This window comes from Synchytrium microbalum (assembly GCF_006535985.1).
Source record: "Synchytrium microbalum strain JEL517 chromosome Unknown SmJEL517_scf0049, whole genome shotgun sequence".
In the NCBI taxonomy this organism is placed as follows: Eukaryota; Fungi; Chytridiomycota; class Chytridiomycetes; order Synchytriales; family Synchytriaceae; genus Synchytrium; species Synchytrium microbalum.
Window position 1 is genome coordinate 59,920 of NW_022158398.1, and position 17,613 is coordinate 77,532.

A 17,613-nucleotide genomic window follows, 5' to 3' on the forward strand; every position below is an offset into this window, starting at 1 on the left:
ACGCTGTGTGTTTTTGGCGAGCCGGTTCTTTCGCTTTCCGAGCTGATGTGACAAAAAGTTTAGATACCATCATAGGGGACCGTTCTTGCCGCAGCATATCAATGCATCGCATTCACAACCAAGTAGACACCACTTCTGACCAACAAAAAAAAAGCACCCATTACTGCTACAGACTAATTTATACTACAACAGGACAGATTATAAAAAAAAAGATGTGAAATCTTTTAAGTTGTGAACTCCAAATAAGTAAACTGGCTCCCTCTTCACTCTATTGCTCCAAAAAGGTTTGATCTGGATCTCAGCCCTGATCATACTCTGACCTTTGTTGACGATTTTTTCGGTGGAGACGGCAACCCAATACCCATAATCTCTCGTTTCAGTTCTTGTTCTACTAGCAGCTGCCCGTTACAGAACCTCCTTTTCAGTTCCGCTTGCCTATCTGCTGACACGTCACCACCCAAACACAGGTCGATAATTTTGAGCATCGCAGAGCATAGCTGCATCCTTTGATAATCAAAAGTCATAAATAGCTCCCACTAATAGATTACACGTGTTGAGAAACTCGTTAGAATCAGAATGAACTCCGAGCGTCCTTTTTCTGACCCTCAACGAGACAACCCCACAAGCATACCTCAAACTCAAACTCCTTCTCCACAGGAGATCGTTCTCGCCTTATATGCCGTAACTGCACGGCTTTCACTGTATCACGATCCTTGGCATCATCCCATCTCGGCCCCATAACAAACTGTATCATGACCCTCCATCCGTTCTCAGTTCTAATATCCAGACCTCGTAAATCAGGCAGCAGTACATTCTGATACAAATACCACGATGCAGCTAGCACGACTCCTTGATTAATGCCTCGTATCAGTTTCGTTGTTCTCATGTCACTGGATAGCAAGCCAGTTTCAATTAGTGTTCTCAGCATATTACTCTCTATTTCTCCATGCGAGAGAGGCGGTATAGGTTGCTTCGTTGGGCTACTGTTGGCGCTGCTACTACTATTAGCGTTTGCTCCACTACTATGACTGCTACGTTTACTGTTGCTGTTGCTGCTGTGCTGAGCGAATTCCGGACGAGACATGAGATACGACACCATACAGTCCACCATAAGCTCATACTTTGCTCGATCCAACTGATATGTCAACGCAGCCAACACTTCACCTGTAGGATTCCCTACTTCACCAGCGCGTGGATGTATCATCGCAGTCGCCGGCTCAATAGTAACTCGACGAGCCAACCGAGCAAAGTCCTTTATAATCAGTATAAACTCTTCCTGCTGCAGTATATCCCGTAATTCACGCTCCAGGGCCGTGTCTGGTATATCATAGAACGTCGGGGGATATGTCTTTGATCGTAGTGGAGATGTGGGGCCATCTCGCGGCGTGAATGGAGACAGTTGTACGTTGGAAGCATTTCCAAAGGTCAAGAGTCGACCTACTGGTGAGTGACTTCGTCTGCGTGCGTGATGAGGGATTTGCGGAGGGTGCAAGGAAGTAGATTCCGGTTGGATTTCATGTGCAGCGAGCATTGTGGAGAGATACGAGTCCTTGGCATATGTACTTTCCTACTCGGTTCGCAATGTTGTTAGTTTGCTTGATTCCAAATAATGCTTTGCAGGGGTCTCATTAGGAGGCTCGCTCCTAAGCAAGCATGTAGTAAGCATATTCTACCTTGTAATAGTGATCACTTTCGAATGATCTAGACACGATATGACTATATTACAATGATTACCAGCAATAAGTGTGATGAGTGTAAGTTTCTTGTTATAAGTGTGATGAGTGTAAGTTTCTTGTTTGTGCTTTGCACGAAATGAGTATGGAAATCTTGGCTGGCTGAGAAGAAGCTGCTATGCGAAGAATTAATTACAGTTCAGAGCCTCTATATCGTGCGATAGATACAGGTTGTATTGGTTTTATAAGATGTTGAGTCTAGTGTCTAGTTGTTCACCCGCCGCGCCGCGTCCTTAATATACCAGTTCTTACGAAAACACTGACCATTTGCTGACCTGCTTAAAAAGTGTTGAAGAGATGCAACCTATATTGATGAGACCTTTCCCTCTACATTCTTTTTTACAAGCTGATTTTTCTACACATAATCCTCTTTACCCTTCCTCCACCTATACACACATTCTTATTATTGTCACAACCAAACGATTTTCTCTTTTGGATCACGATTGTGTAAAAGACGAGCAAGGTTACTCGCAGTTTCAATTGTACTATCACCAACCCACCTTTTGAAAAGTCCTTCATCTCCTTCAGTAGCCATACGCATGATTGTATCCAATAATACATCAAGTGCACATCGTGTGAGATCATTAATGACAGTTTGATGATGTGATACATCAACTGCCACATCATGAACTCTGGGAACTTCAGTACTGACAGCGACAGACGCCGTTTCTATAGAAGTAGAGACACGAGGGACCATGCCAGCCAATACAGTTGATGATTCAGTGTGTACGATGCTTTGTGGAGTGGATGTCCGAGTTAGCTCAGCAGTAGGCGACTTTTCCGACAAGGATATTTCCACAATCTGGTACCCATCTTCACTTGATCGGATATCATCTGACGATGGTACTGATGACGTGCGAGCGATGACTGAGGTGGTGGTTGTTGTTGCTTCTATAGTCTTACGTGGTGTTTCTACAGTTTTGTTGGCCCACTCCTTTGCAGCTGGGTCAAGTCCTTCGAATTCCGTATTTGAGACAGCAGAGACAGCAGTTGAGTTTTCGGGCCTATTCTTATTACTATCTACCATGGAGTCTTCCGTTGAAGTTGTTGATGACGATGATGTACGCTCAATCGAAAATTCTGGAGCCGATGGTGAGAATTTGAAGGAACGATCGTTTGTCTTGACACCAGCAGCTGATGTGTTAGGCTGTGCTTTATTATCAGATCCATTTCCACGTGCTGGTGGAGCTGAGATCTTCACAGCTTTACCAAGTGGAGGACGTATTGTTGGGACTACGGAAGTCTTCTCGATAGTAGTCGGAACTCTATTGGTAGCGGTATATGAAGGGACTATTGTCGAGTGTACGACTGGTTGTATACATCCATTTGGTTGCAATATTCCAATATTTGTGGGAACGTATGGAGCGGCATATAGATTCAGAGGTTGCTGATATGTCTGCTCCCACAAGTGTTGAGGTACGACTACCGTGTGAAGAAGCAATTGGAAATTCAATTCAAACTGCAATTTCTATCAAACCGCATTCGGTATAAACATACCTGAGGCTTGGACAGGACGACACGATGGTGCGAAGATGCTGGGCACCGTCTTTGCAGCAGTGACAGGTGTGCTAGGTTTAGGTTTGGACACCTTTACACTGTTGAACTGTTGATATATGCTTGATTGGATCCTAGAACCTGTATTACATCCCAATGTAGGGCACACCTCAGTAGTATGCAAACATACGATAGAAGTCTTTTCGTGGAATGCGTTTGCTGTTAATTCAGCAGATTCACGAGCATTCACATCCAGGAATCGTCTCCCATCGTGAGAGCAGATCCTGGGGCCCTTGATGGATGGTACAAACTGCAGGGCCAGTGAGAGTATGGCTGGAGCTGGTATGAATTTGGGACATACAAGTTCGAGGAGTCCCGTTGCTACACCAGTCGAGGATTTGAATTGGCTGGGGTTGGCTTGCGATGGTAAAGTCTCGTTCGAGACATATGCAGTGTATGAGAGTTTGTATGTATTTATATAATCGGTGGCAGATCGAGCATATTGACTTCCCAGAAAAAGCGCCCTTATAGTTGTAGCGGTATCTGTTTTCAATAAAGACAAAAGATGAGTCTTAGGACGTTCAATGCAGCGCAAAGTCCCAAAAATGTTCACAAACACGATGTCGGTCCAAAGCTTACCAAAGTGAGCGCGAACAAAGCCAGGGAGGGCAGCCAACGTATTATATGATTGAGATGTATTCTCAGCGATAGCTCCTTCCATGACAACCACAGAATCTGTAGTGGGAACTTGGCTCGACATTGTTTTACTTCAGTCGTCGTAAGCTTGTCCAATGGAGACTACTGGAGGGCGGGTATCCTTTAGAATCTATAGATATTGAACATATGGATGATGGGAGATGTCCGTCCCTTCCTCTGGAAGTTTTGGTCAAATGCTAGCTCTCGTCAAATGTTTTGTAGTGGTGTGATAGAGTGAATGTGGCAGCAATATTCATTCCAGTCGGTTCGCTTGCGAGAAAACGCGACCAATTGAACGCGACATGATTTGACTCTTTCATAATATTTATACGCTGAAATCATATATATTCATTTACACATATATTCATGTACACCCAACGTTTAAATAAGAAACAGAATTAGTTGCAATTATGGGGTCTAATTATATATACGGATCTGTGCAAATACTAGGTACATCTTTCTTACAGCGCTGTTCCAAGAACTATGGGGTCGTCATCTATTGATGCTTCGTTTGGGCGCCATGACCCACTTGGTATTCTGGCTTTTGTAGGTCGCATGAGGCGCAGCTTTGTTTTTTCGAGGAGATCTTCCATGCTACACTCTTCAGGGACAATTTTGTCAAGCAGTGGTGGTAGTTGAGCTGCAACTGGTCGAGGACGTCGTTGAGCGTCTACAGCCTAAAAACAATATTATCGTTGAGATCATCGTTCTGTTTGGTAATACTACTTTTAGAAAGTTCAATGGCTACCTCTTTGGCTTGCTGTCGTTTCTCAGTAGCAGCCCTCTCTTCAGCCTTCCTTCGAAGCTCTTTGGTCTCTCGCTAACGGTGAATTACATATTGTTAGTGTTGGTGCTCCATTTAGAAGCTGCAATTGTATAGGAAACACACCTCGAACGTGGCTACAAAATCTGAGAATATCTTAAAGAACTCCTCGGGCTTCAACTTGGGTTCTCCAAACAATTGTATGACTTCCTTATAGAGAGCATCACAGCCAGAGTCCAGTTTCTCCAGTTCGACCACTTTTGTAGTGGCCACTCTGGTGAATTCATCGTACGTTGTGAGGAAAGCGTCGTTGCTATCACGAGGGGTTTTGAGTAGTGCTTGATATTGTAATTCTTGCTGCACTCCTTTCAGAGCTCCCTTGAGGTTGGCCAAGTTACCCTTCAGAGTTGAGAACGAAACTAACCAATGCCAAAGTGTTAGAAAACGACAGGAGACTTTAGCAAGGCTTCATGAAATGAGAAACGTGATACAATCATACCTGATGAGGTGCCTTTAACTGCTGATATTTCTTCTATGAAGCCTTTGATTTCAGGGAAACCGGCATCCACTGCATTGACAATGAACTGCAATAGAGTGGTGCCATCATTGGCTTTTGTATCTGCAAGCTTATTCAATGACGCAATTTTGAAGCCATGAGCGCCAGCTTTTGGACCACCAGCGTTCATAAAATTTCCCATGTTCAGAATGAGCTCCAGGAGGTTGAAAAGAGATGATGAGGTATATAGTTGTGACAAGGCTACTTTGATTGTCTCCATGCCCTACGGGTCAGAGGACGAGTGTGAGAATTCATTGTCATCCATGATGTTGTGATTTAACGCTCTCACCTTTGCAACATCACTGGCTTTGGAGGCGAAATCTATGCGAAAAGCATGTGCATCGAGCCTTTCCTTGTAACGACCAACTCTCAGCATCTAGTGGAACGATCTTAAGTGAATATCTTCACCTCAATCATGTTGCTGATCGTCTCAGCTCTTACCTCGTACAAGAACAAATCAGCTTCTCGAACCTTCGACGTATCGCCGTTGAAAGCAAGGATGGTGCGACATTCGTCTTCAGTGGGCAACATCGATGACAATCGTAACTGGTTTAACGAATCTTCTGGAATATCTTCTCGGAGCATTGCTCTTTTAAGAGCAGCGACCTGAGTCACAGTATTCGAAGAAGAAGAAGAAGGCATCTTGATATGTTTTTTGATGCTTCGTAGTACCAGAGCTAGAATGTTTGTGTGTTTGGAGTGAGAATCGTCACCTTAAGCATAAACAAACCGAATGCCTGGAAATCACCGATGTTTTGAGACTTTTTGTCGTTAATCAGAGTCACCTCCGAAGGTGCAGGTAATGATCTGACACTCTCTGTATCAACTTTTGACACTTTTGGCATTGGATCAAAGAAGGTCTCCATCTTCGTAAACAGACCAAGCTTCTCCATCCGCTTTTGGCAATCGTCAGATTGCTCTTGTAGACTACGCACATCTGTACATAAGGATATCTTGGAGGCCCAGACTGTTTTTTGTGCGTCGGAATATGGCATCACATCTAATTGCATTCTTCGCAATGTTTTGGCTGGCTTTAATAAAGTTGGACGCTTGGGTGCCAACACTACACATGTATACGTGTTAGATGTTTGATATCTCACACAAACAACATCATGCTACAATCGAAGTTCTTACCAATCGAACCAGGAGGTGGAGGAGGTGGCGGTGGTCCTGTGCCATCGCTCGGGAGAGTCATTCCTGGTGGAGGAGGCGGTGGTGGAGGTACATTATCGTCTGAACTAGACAACATGGCTGGGCCACTTAGGAGAACGACCTCGACCTGAGGTGGTTTTATATCTGACATGTCGGCATCACCTTGGACTATAGTCGTTATGGATGACGATGATGCTCCGAGTAGCAGAGGTGGGATTGGAGATGGGATCCTATATTTCAGATCAGACACGGCTGAATCTTGCGAGTCTTCGGGAGACTGCGAGTTCGATGGAGCAAAAAGTTGGTTTTGAACATAAGCAGTGCTTGGCACAAGCTTTTGACCCCTCAATTCAAGTAATAAGGAGTCTAATTCCTCCTCCTGTTTACGATATGCCGTTTCCATCTCCACTTGAAGGGTTTGCAGATCACTAGTGAGGCGTTGTAGCTTGCCATCACGTTCACTGATCATGGCCTCCATGCGAGCTTTTTCGGCAGCATTGAAAGTGGCAGCTTTCAACTGCTCAGCAGCAAGCTCGGATTGCACTCGAATTGTTCTCTCTTTGGAATGTTTTAACTCGGCATTTATGGTTTCTATGCGATTTTCGAGTTCAGGTAATCTATCTAGGTCAGCGGACCTGGCAATGAGGCTATTCATATCGAGTGCTGCTGAGCCATCACCATCTGAAAACATGTGGCGACCAGCTGAGGCCTTCAACAAGAGTTCTTCAGCCAGTGCAAGATACTTGAGTCTAATTTCATTATTCGTCAGTTGGAGTCAATGCATGAGAACAAATTTAAAATATATTGCTAACTGACCTATGAGTTGGCAAGTCCATAGATCCCAGAGTACCCAACAATGTCCTGAGAATGGCAGCGAGATTGACTTGAGCACCCGCTATCGACGTGTTACCAACAACACTCAACAATCTTTGGGTAAGCAGAGCAGGATCCTGCAACTCTGAGCTTGTCATGCTTGGAGCCCACTGGTTACTCTTGATGAAGGAAGACATCTCATCTTCTCCTTGCCGTTGAAAATTGTCGATTTGAGCTTTCAGATCATCATAGTCGCTAGACCAGCCCATAACAATATCGATTACATCAGGCCAGCCAGCACATATAAGTTTCTGCCTCAACGAGATGCGATAAGAAATGGAAAGGGAGGTGTTTGCAACGAGGTCTTGTATAAAGGTCACAAACGATGTCTAAAATAACAAAAGTTTGTAACAGCACATTTCACATTAAAGGCAAAGGACTTTTAATACGTACTGTGCATTGAATGAGACTTTGCTTATCATCTGCCTCCTGCCTTATAATACTTTTTGGATCAGGGTTCAAGGTGATTTTGCCTAGTTTCACTTGAGTGACTGCTCTGGCACCAACGTCTGTACCGAATGTACCTCTACATGATACTATTTCCTTCAAACTGGTCATCACAGGGCTAAATGCATGATCGTGACCATTATCACGTTGATACGCAGAGAAAGCCCTCATAATAGCATCATGACCTTTATGTATCCCATCTATTCCACCATTGTCGAATCCCAAGACAGTGACTAAAAAATCCATGGCAGCACATCTGATAGACACTGATTCGGCATCAAGTAAGTTGATAAAGACTTTCAGAGTGCTGTCCAATGACCCGCTCTCTAGGAACAGTTGGACTGCATGCTACACAAATGTTGAAAAATGTCATTTAACGAACGTGGAATATCAGATATCTAGGCCTGATGACTTACACGACCGCCCATGACAACCCTTAAGGTATCACAAACATCTTCAAGCAGATCAATATGCTTCGACTTTCGTCCAGCCTTCCCATGCACAATATCCAAAATCCCACAAATCAGCTCAATTCCTTTCAATTTGTAAAAGGACTCGTACCAGCTAAGGAGAGTAAATGAAGGTGGAGATGAGATCCATGTGTCATCAAAAGGTTTGTGCCAAACTTACGCAGCTGCGATTCCCCGCTCAGCCTTGGATTTGACATCTCTCCTGAACGTGGCAAGAGCATCCTTGGGAGATTGGGTTTGCGGGATGTTGTTGACCTTGAACAATCGTCCAAAAGCATTTTCTTGTATCCCCGCCAATATCGTATTCAACTTGTCGATATCGTCTTTGGCAATTGGTGGAGCAGACCAGGTCTGGACCTTTCCGTTCTAATAATCAGGAATGAATTGGTTCATATTCTTATAGAGCAGAGCAGCAATTATGTCGAACTTACTTTGATGCGATGGTAGATTTTAATCAGTTTCTGATGCCTCTCAGCCTTGAACATTTTCTCTGCCTCTGGACCGAGCTATAATGGGAATGAACATAATCAGCTTCGTATTACACTACCTAGGTACTCGATCATGAAAAGAAGCACCGGCACAGTGGCACAGTATACAACCTACTTCTACGAAAGCGCACTGGACCAGTTGATTGATTTGTTCCTCAGTCAACAAGTTTATATCATCCAGCTTGTCAACGAGACCACTCTTGATAGCAAAGTCTCGTAACTCGCCACAAGCTCTAGCATCTAGTACTTGAGCTCCTTTTCGCACTGTTCCATGAGGACTGGCACCCCCACTGGAGATAGAATCGTTGTCATCTTGACGACTAGGACTTGATAGACCTTTGTAGGTCATGTTGCGGTGCGTATTATTATAATCGGGTAGTGATGCTGTTGATGGAGCTCGTGACAATGTGGATCGAATTGTAGATGGACTAGGTGGTATAGGTGGTTGAGATGGTGCAATATAACTATTCACTGGCTTCCTCTTCAGACGACCTGCGTCCTCCGAGTTGCGACGTTCTGCCATCATCCCTCCATTCTGTGCCGATTGATGATGCTCTGGAGATGAAGGCATAGGAGACATTGGGGGTGCGAGATCATTGGAATTGTATGGATTATGATCAGCCTGAGGACTGCTATATATCGAGCTCATGGTTCCTGTTCTCCGATGGCCATCGTCTGCTTGCAAAAGCGATGGAGGAAGAGCAAAGGCAGATGAGCGTTGACCATTATTGCTAGTGAAGCTACTGGATCGAGACAGAGTCATGGCGGGCTAGCAGATCTCTGCTTTCCCTCTTCTGCAACAACGACCTATCGTAACAAACGTTTCGTTGGATACTGCTTGCGAAAACGACTCAGAAAAGCACCCACAAAACATTCAACGGTTGTACTGGCTACTAAGACGTCTGGGCGCGAAAAAAGCCTCAAATATCGCACATGCCGTAGATTACCAAGTCTGATGCGTCGCTTCGCGGTTGAAGGCGCAAATTTCTCTTCGAATATTTGAATGGTTGATAGCATTGATGTATTGATAGATGATAGATCTACCTTTGAAAATACGTAACATGCTAGTTCGTGTGTATGAATAAGAGAAAACCCGTAGTTTTGCAGTAGTTCATTTTTCGCACACCCGGTGAAGAGCCAAAATCTAAATCTTCATTATTGCTTTGCCTCGGAGCTTTTTCGACAGACTCAACAGTGCATATAAACAGCTTCGAGACAGAGGCAGAGACTAAAATACGACTATAGATCCCTCTTTGAGTGACTTTCTGGAACTCGTGGTCCGTAGCACCCACATCTAAGGTAGCCAGCCTTGAATTCCCCAGTTTTTTGATGAATTTTTCGAGCGCTCGCTAAGGCAAGGTACTCATAGGTCATGCTGCCTCCTCTTAAGACGACTCCTGTCTCAGTAACAGCTTCATATAACGATAATGTGGTCAAGACTAGGCAAAGATCTGACCCGGTCGAAAACTCCCCTCCTCCACCAGTCGATGTCCTCACACCGACCACCGCAGTGCCTGGAGCTGATAACATACCTCTAACCGCTAATGCAGCCTCACCTTCCTTTGCACTCACTGCCGAGAACTTGGGAGCCGTCGTCAACTTTGATAATCGTAACGATGAAGCACTGTTAAACACGCTAGTCACCAATGGAGGCGTCGAAGGCATCTCTGAAAAGCTGAATGTAAATCTAGAAAAGGGTCTCCAGATCCAGGCTAACGTGCAACATGTTGGACATGGCAAAGTAGCTCCAGAAAACAAGGCGGGTACTCTAATCAACACTACTGTAGTCGATGCCGATGAACGGCGCAAGGTCTATGGTGCAAACGTCATTCCACCACCACGGTCAGAAACTATTCTCGAACTCGTATGGGGTACTATAGTCGAAGATCCAATCATTAAAATTTTAATATTTGGTGCCATCGTGGTTATATCTCTTGGCTCTGCTATTGATCCAACAAAGGGTTGGATTGATGGTATTGCCATCCTCATTGCTGTAGTATTGGTCCTCTCTGTCACTGCTGGTAACGACTACTCCAAGGATAAAAAATTCAAGAAATTACTATTGATGCAATCAGACAAACGAACACGTGTCATGCGTGCGGGTATTACAGATCAAGTCTCTTCATGGGATGTGTTGGTTGGCGACTTGGTAGTCCTCGAAACTGGAGATGAAGTTCCAGCTGATGGTCTATTTGTACGAGGAAACCGTCTTGTATTGGATGAATCCCCTCTCACTGGTGAATCTCTACCCGTTAAAAAGAACCCATCTTCGCCATTTATGTTTTCTGGATGTCAAGTCGCTGAGGGATCTGGAATCATGCTTGTTACTGCTGTCGGCCCTCGCTCATCTGGTGGTCAAATTCAAGAGCTGCTAAACCAGGCTCAGACTGAAGAAACCGTATTGCAACAAAAATTAGGAATAGTAGCCATGATGATTGGAAAAGTCGGTGTCGCTGCTGGTCTGTTTACCTTTGTCGGTCTCGCTATACAATGGGGCGTTCAATTCGCTCAAGGTCAAGCTGATAACGAAATCACTCAATGCATGGCAGATAAGAGTGAAGTGCTTTGCCGAGTAAAGGAACTTGCCCAATTCTTTGTCGTTGGTATCACTATTGTTGTGGTTGCTGTACCAGAAGGATTACCACTCGCCGTCACCATCTCCTTGGCCTTCTCTATGTTCAAAATGATCAAAGAAAAGTGTTTCGTAAGACATTTGGATGCTTCTGAGACTATGGGAGAAGCCACCTGTATCTGTACCGACAAGACTGGTACTCTCACTGAAAACCGAATGGCTGTCGTCAAGGCCTTTGTTGGTGACAAGGCATACAACGGAGAAGGATCTGCAGAACCAGATGCTAGTCCTTATAGTATGCTTACATTCGATGGCCGTATTCGTGAGCTTCTCGCTGAAGGCATCGCTGTGAACTCCACTTGTCTAATTCGTCAACGAGAAAATGGTGGTCAGCCTGCTTTTATTGGATCTGCCACTGAAGGTGCTTTATTGGTCTTCTCTAGTCGTCTTGGAGCTGACTACGAACGTACAAGAGCCACAGTGGAACAGGTCGAAAATGGTCTATGGACTTTCTCATCTTCACGTAAACGCATGTCTTCTCTGGTTGTCCCTCGAGTACTGACTCCTGGAAACGTCAAACCATCCAAATACAGACTGTATACCAAAGGTGCCTCCGAAATCGTATTGAATCTCTGTAAATCTTATGTCGACAAGTCTGGATCTGGCACGCATCCTCTAACTGCCGACACTCTCGCTGTATACCAACGTGTTATTCGTACTTGGGCTTCCGAAGGTTTACGAACTCTGGCTTTAGCTTACCGTGACTCCGATGTATCTCTTGCTTCCGAGTCAGAAAACGACGAAGACGATCTGGACCGCACTCCAGAACATGATCTCGTACTTCTTTGTATTGTTGGAATCAAGGATCCAGTTAGACGTGAAGTACCTGGTGCTGTAGCTCAGTGCCAACGAGCTGGTTTGACTGTGCGAATGGTCACTGGTGACAACGTCCTTACGGCTTGCAAGATTGCCAGAGAATGCGGAATCTTCACTGACGACGGCATCGCTTTGGAAGGACCCGAGTTCCGAGCCATGTCTTTGCATGAGAAACTCGAAGTCATTCCGAGACTTCAAGTACTTGCTCGCTCTAGCCCAGCCGATAAACACACATTAGTAACCCTTCTCAAGGAAATGGGTGAAGTCGTTGCAGTCACTGGCGATGGTACAAACGATGCTCCAGCTCTTAAGGAAGCCGACGTCGGTTTTGCTATGGGTATTTGTGGTACTCAAATTGCTATGAACGCTTCCGATATTGTACTTCTCGACGATAACTTTGTGTCTTTGGTGTCTGCCATCAAGTGGGGTCGTAATGTGTTGAACTGTGTGCGTAAATTCTTGCAATTCCAGCTGGGTGTCAACTTGGTCGCAGTTGTCTTGACTTTTGTTGGGTAAGTGGTGCCTATCTTCTGTGGGTGTTGGTGTCGTTTATAGTGAAACGAAACAACGAGAGTAATTCTTGTTCTGCAGATCTATGACTGTCGGAACTCCTCCACTCAACACTGTACAACTCTTATGGGTCAATTTGATCATGGATACTCTTGGAGCCTTAGCTTTGGCATCTGACGATCCAGACGATGATATTTTGCTCAAACCACCTCACGCTCGTAACGAATCTCTAATCAGTCGTCCCATGCGAGAGTATATAATCATTCAACTTTTCTTCCAACTCATGGTCTTATTGGCATTGCTTCTTCGAGGAGACGACTGGGTACCTTACGATCACTCCTTCCATGTACCAGACGACTTGGCAGCCTCTGGTCCATCAATCCGTACCCTTACCATGGTCTTTGCCGTATTCGTATTCATGCAAGTCTCCAATGAAATCATGGCTCGACAGCTAAATGGCGAATTAAACATCTTCAAGAACTTTTTCAAGAATCAACTCTTTTTAGCCATCATGGTCATCATTGTCGTCATCCAGGTGCTCGTTATTGAATTTGGTGGTGACTTTGTAGGAACAACCAAGCTGGATTGGATTGAATGGCTGATTTCTATCCTATTGGCTGCACTCAATCTTCCATTCACTGTAATTGCACGTGCTAGTATTAAACACGCTCAAGGACGACTCTTCAAGGCACACAAGCATGCTCACACCTCACACTCCATGGAAAAAGGAGATACCGTTGCACCATTAACCGAAATAAAGAGCTCTCGTGCTAGTCTCCATATACATCAAATGGAACGTCGAGCATCCGTTCCAAGTGCCTTTCCAGAAAGACGTCGGTCGTCAGTCACTGTAAGAAACGTTTATCATGGCGCTAGCAGCCGCCCACGTCCCGATGGCATCACCTCTTCTACCACCTTCCACACACAGCAAGGACAAGACATTCATAATGCCGTAGTAATTGCTAATGTGTCCAAGAATCTGAACAAGTCAATGGTATCTCTCAAGGAAGGATCGTCTGCTGGTGGAAGAGCTGGATCTTCTATGTTGTATGCAAGCAACACCCGTATGGATTCCGGAGCACGATACAGTAGCAATACTCACTTGGGCGCTGATGGGAGACTAAGCATCAGCCAACTTGGTGATAGGACCGTCGTAAACCCTAGCTATTCAAGCAACAGCGGCCTCAAGGCCAGTAGCCACCAGCTGAACGATGTTGCCAATAAATTAGAACAAGGTGGTAAACACTTCAGCCAAAACAAGCTAAACCAAAGTATGGTTCAAGTCAACAAGAGCTCAAACCTCCTCCACCAGAGTACCACCATCACTCAAAGCAAACACAGTGTCTATGGTGGTAGTAGTCAGCATCTAGCTAGCAGTGTCCACCTAAACAAAGCCAGCATTCACAACATCGCTCAACCGTCTGCCATGAAGGTATGTAAACGGAAGATTTTGAAATCCCCTAAATACGAAAAGATCCAATACTCATCCAATTTTTCATGTACATAGAGACAATCACGATGGGCTACGCTCCGAGCCAGTGTTGCTCTAATTGGAGGATTGTCTGAAGTTCGTCAAGCCAACTATGTGAGTGGACAAGGCCCTGATCAAGAATTCGTACAAGGATGGAGAAGATACAGTCACATTCCAAACCCCATCCGTAATGAAGAAGCCCCTGTTGAACCTCATGGTCATCATGTCAGAACAGAACCCACCTATGAAGACACACAAGATTTAATTGTCGAGAGTGAGGTCGAGGACCGTTATGGTGAAGAATCTGTTTAGAAACAACAAATCGTTGGCATGATTTGACAAAAATACGACCTCTGATGAAATACTACTACATAATGGACTTTTATCTGGAAATTGTGCACTGCATGCGACGTTTTTGCGTGTTATCTTGAAGTGAATAGTTGCTGCTCCTTGAGGGCTGATGCATAGTAGCACAAGTATTATCAGATCCCCAAGATATACCCCTGAATCACATACCCGTATGCAGGACCAGATGGTCTAGATCACCAAACTGTATACACACTACTAGTCCTCGACTGCCACTACAGTCCTGCAAGTAGCAATAAAATATACAGATAGGGAGATAGCAATTCACAGTCATTCTTTGCATTGCCTAAAAGTAGAATGGAACGAGGATTACGAGGATACGCGGGATCTCTTGGATTACACGTCTTTCTCTCGCCAGGAATGTGATTTGGAGTTTGGATCTGTTTGAGCTGTTAGCCGGAAGCAACGCGTCTCATGTTTCAACACGTTATCAAGGGTTCAATATAATCAGGTCCATGTTCTTCAGTAGTTGATACTCCTCCTCACTCTGGCCTCACTCTGTTATATGATTTGCATGATTTATCACTAGGAGCTACCAGCGTTTCGGCCAAGATAATGGCGTTGATGGAGCCGCCGACTGAATCGCAAGTCGAGGCTTTACTGTCAGTATTTCTGGACAAGGAAGAAGCATACGCTCAGGTTCTTGAAGCGCAACGAAAGCAACAAGCTCGTTTTGCTCGAGATATTGGGGCGAGAAGCGAAGAATCATCAAAGAGCTTTTCGATACCAGAACCATTTCAAATTAATTACCTGCCTCCAAAGATTAGTAGAGTCCTCCTGTAAGTGGCTCTTGTTCGTCAATTACTCACAGAATGGAGACGCCATTTGACATCAAACATGATATTTTCAACACATTACTTACCCACTTTGTTGCAGGTATCAAGAAACTCAGCCGGCCACGGAAAGGCTAGTTCCGATCCGCATCGATTGCGAGATAGAAGGGATCAAGCTACGAGACACTTTTACTTGGAATGTTGCTGGTAAGAACCAGACACCAAAGTTCCACCTAGATTCTTCACCTTGCTCACTCATACCACTTTTATTATTCATCGTTTATTAGAGAAACAAATTACTCCAGAGTTGTTTGCCGACATACTCTGCGACGATCTCAGCATACCTCAAGAACACTTCAGGCCTCACATTGTGAAGGCCATAAAGGAGCAGATAACAGACTATGAGAATCATGCTCCCCCTGCTATGATGCCTGTAGATCCTGCTGGAAGAGGAAACGACGGCAAGGATACGTCCAACGTTGATGCACAAGAGTTGAGAACTATCATCAAAGTGAGAGGCTTGGGAGTTAAGCTCCAACACAACGACGCTCACACTTCTTCACTCTTTTCATGTACAGCTCGACATTACTATTGGAAATTATTGTCTGATGGATCAGTTCGAGTGGGATTTGAACTGTAAAAGGAACAGCCCTGAACGATTTGCTGAATTGATGGTCAATGAGTTACAATTGGGCCCAGAGTTCCAGTAAGAATTGTACAAAGAAGGTTATAAATATCTCAACTAATATACTTCATGCTGATAGGACGGCTATAGCTCATAGTATACGAGAGCAAATCCAAGTGTTTGCCAAATCGCTATTACTAGTCGACCATAGGTTTGATGGCAAACCCGTGCATGATGAAGACTTGGCCTCCTGCTTCCTACCGCCTATAACTCACGCTCGCAGATATGATATAAACGCATACAACGCATTCGGGCCCCAATTGATGTTGCTACGAGACACGGATGCTGAGAAACGAGACCGAGATGATGACCGAGAAGTTCGAAGAAAACGAAGGCAAACACATAGATCTCGTAGGAATACGGTCATTTTACCTGATCGTGATATACAACGCACGAATAGAACTGCACTGCCACCATCGCAAACCAATCCCGCTTTGATGATACCTACCATAACAGCCAATCCATCTGCCATTCGTAAAGATAGTGGACTGTACTTTACATCCATGGTACAGCAGGCGCCTAACCCTGCATTAGTATCACCACCTGCCAGAGGTCGACGTGGCGCAAAACAAGAACAAATGCAACCCACAATAGTCAGTAGTGTCGCTGGTCTAGATCCAAGTCAAGTAGGAACATATAGGTGTCACAAATGCACTGGACCTGCTTTGGTAGCTTTGCCATTACCAGAAGGTACAAAGCAGAGTGATATTCTCTGTGACAATTGTCGTAAGTACAATTTCTTTGTTAAAACTAGTTGTGGAACAGATGACGACGTTTTGTTTGAATGTCAGGCTACCTGATGGCTACCAGGCCACCTGCGGGAGTAGCTTCAAGAGCACATCGTGACGGGAGACGTAAGTGCGTTGAGTTGGTGAAGGCTAACATGTATTGCTCTCAGCTTCGTTTTTTTGGGTGATTCTCTCCCTGACACGTCTACTTTTCAGAACGAACCGAATCACCGCATCCACAAAGACAGTCCTCGCAACCACCGTACCGGTCTTCAACACCAACTCCACATCCACAACAACCTCTGGAACTTAACGTTGCGACCCCATCATCAGTTGCATCTGTTGCCGAGAACGTTATACCAAGTATACCACAACAGCCGGAATATCCAGGTTGGTTGTTGTCTGCAGAGGAAGACCTGAACGCGAGGTTTCCTTCGGATATGTTTGAGTTGACGTACAAGAATGGAGCCTTTAAAGTCCGGTGCCTGGAATGTCGACCTAGGAAGCTGTATGAGACTGGGTCCGGCGAAACACTCGAAAACTTTGAAGTAAGATGACTTGGTCTGATTTAGGTATTTTCTTAGCCTTCGATCTAAATGTCAATTTTTAAACGAGGTTCATTTGCGCAATCGGACACATAGACTGAACGTTGCAGAAAGGCTAGCAGATGAGCTGGAAGACCAAATGGGTCGATGAGCTGGAGGAAATAACTAGTTTAGGACACATTGGACTGAAGATGCACAGATGGCAAGCAATCATCGCTCATAGTAGTAGTTTGTAACTTTAAATTTGTTTCTTATTGCAGATATGTATAAACACAAGCATCCCATTTTCCCTGTCTATATGTACTCATCTCATTTGCTTATACAAATATGCTTTCATACAGCCAAAGACAAGACCAGGGCCGCACCGCGTTTAACCGAATGAGACTGAGGTAGATCGGATGGCACTTCGATCGAC

General features: G+C 44.8%; 3 protein-coding genes across 3 annotated transcripts; 2 read left to right on the forward strand and 1 right to left on the reverse strand.

The window, feature by feature from the left end:
* Positions 1-4,384: 4,384 nt before the first annotated feature.
* SmJEL517_g05410 (uncharacterized protein) lies at positions 4,385-9,435 on the reverse strand (the record flags this gene model as incomplete). Its single annotated transcript, XM_031171336.1, has 14 exons — positions 4,385-4,600; positions 4,672-4,743; positions 4,813-5,105; positions 5,186-5,465; positions 5,532-5,618; positions 5,684-5,919; positions 5,973-6,305; positions 6,377-7,143; positions 7,211-7,596; positions 7,661-8,062; positions 8,131-8,278; positions 8,345-8,550; positions 8,616-8,690; positions 8,788-9,435. 14 exons carry the CDS (start codon positions 9,433-9,435, stop codon positions 4,385-4,387), a joined length of 4,149 nt encoding a protein of 1,382 aa, XP_031022666.1.
* Positions 9,436-10,044: 609 nt separating this feature from the next.
* Positions 10,045-14,413, forward strand: SmJEL517_g05411 (uncharacterized protein; the record flags this gene model as incomplete). The annotated part of the gene is made up of 3 exons (XM_031171337.1): positions 10,045-12,632; positions 12,712-14,062; positions 14,138-14,413. The coding sequence occupies 3 exons, from the start codon at positions 10,045-10,047 to the stop codon at positions 14,411-14,413; spliced, it is 4,215 nt and encodes a 1,404-aa protein (XP_031022665.1).
* Positions 14,414-15,022: 609 nt separating this feature from the next.
* SmJEL517_g05412 (uncharacterized protein) lies at positions 15,023-17,434 on the forward strand (the record flags this gene model as incomplete). The annotated part of the gene is made up of 8 exons (XM_031171338.1): positions 15,023-15,246; positions 15,344-15,447; positions 15,528-15,751; positions 15,819-15,946; positions 16,005-16,651; positions 16,717-16,779; positions 16,870-17,201; positions 17,318-17,434. The coding sequence occupies 8 exons, from the start codon at positions 15,023-15,025 to the stop codon at positions 17,432-17,434; spliced, it is 1,839 nt and encodes a 612-aa protein (XP_031022664.1).
* Between the last annotated feature and the right edge of the window lie 179 nt (positions 17,435-17,613).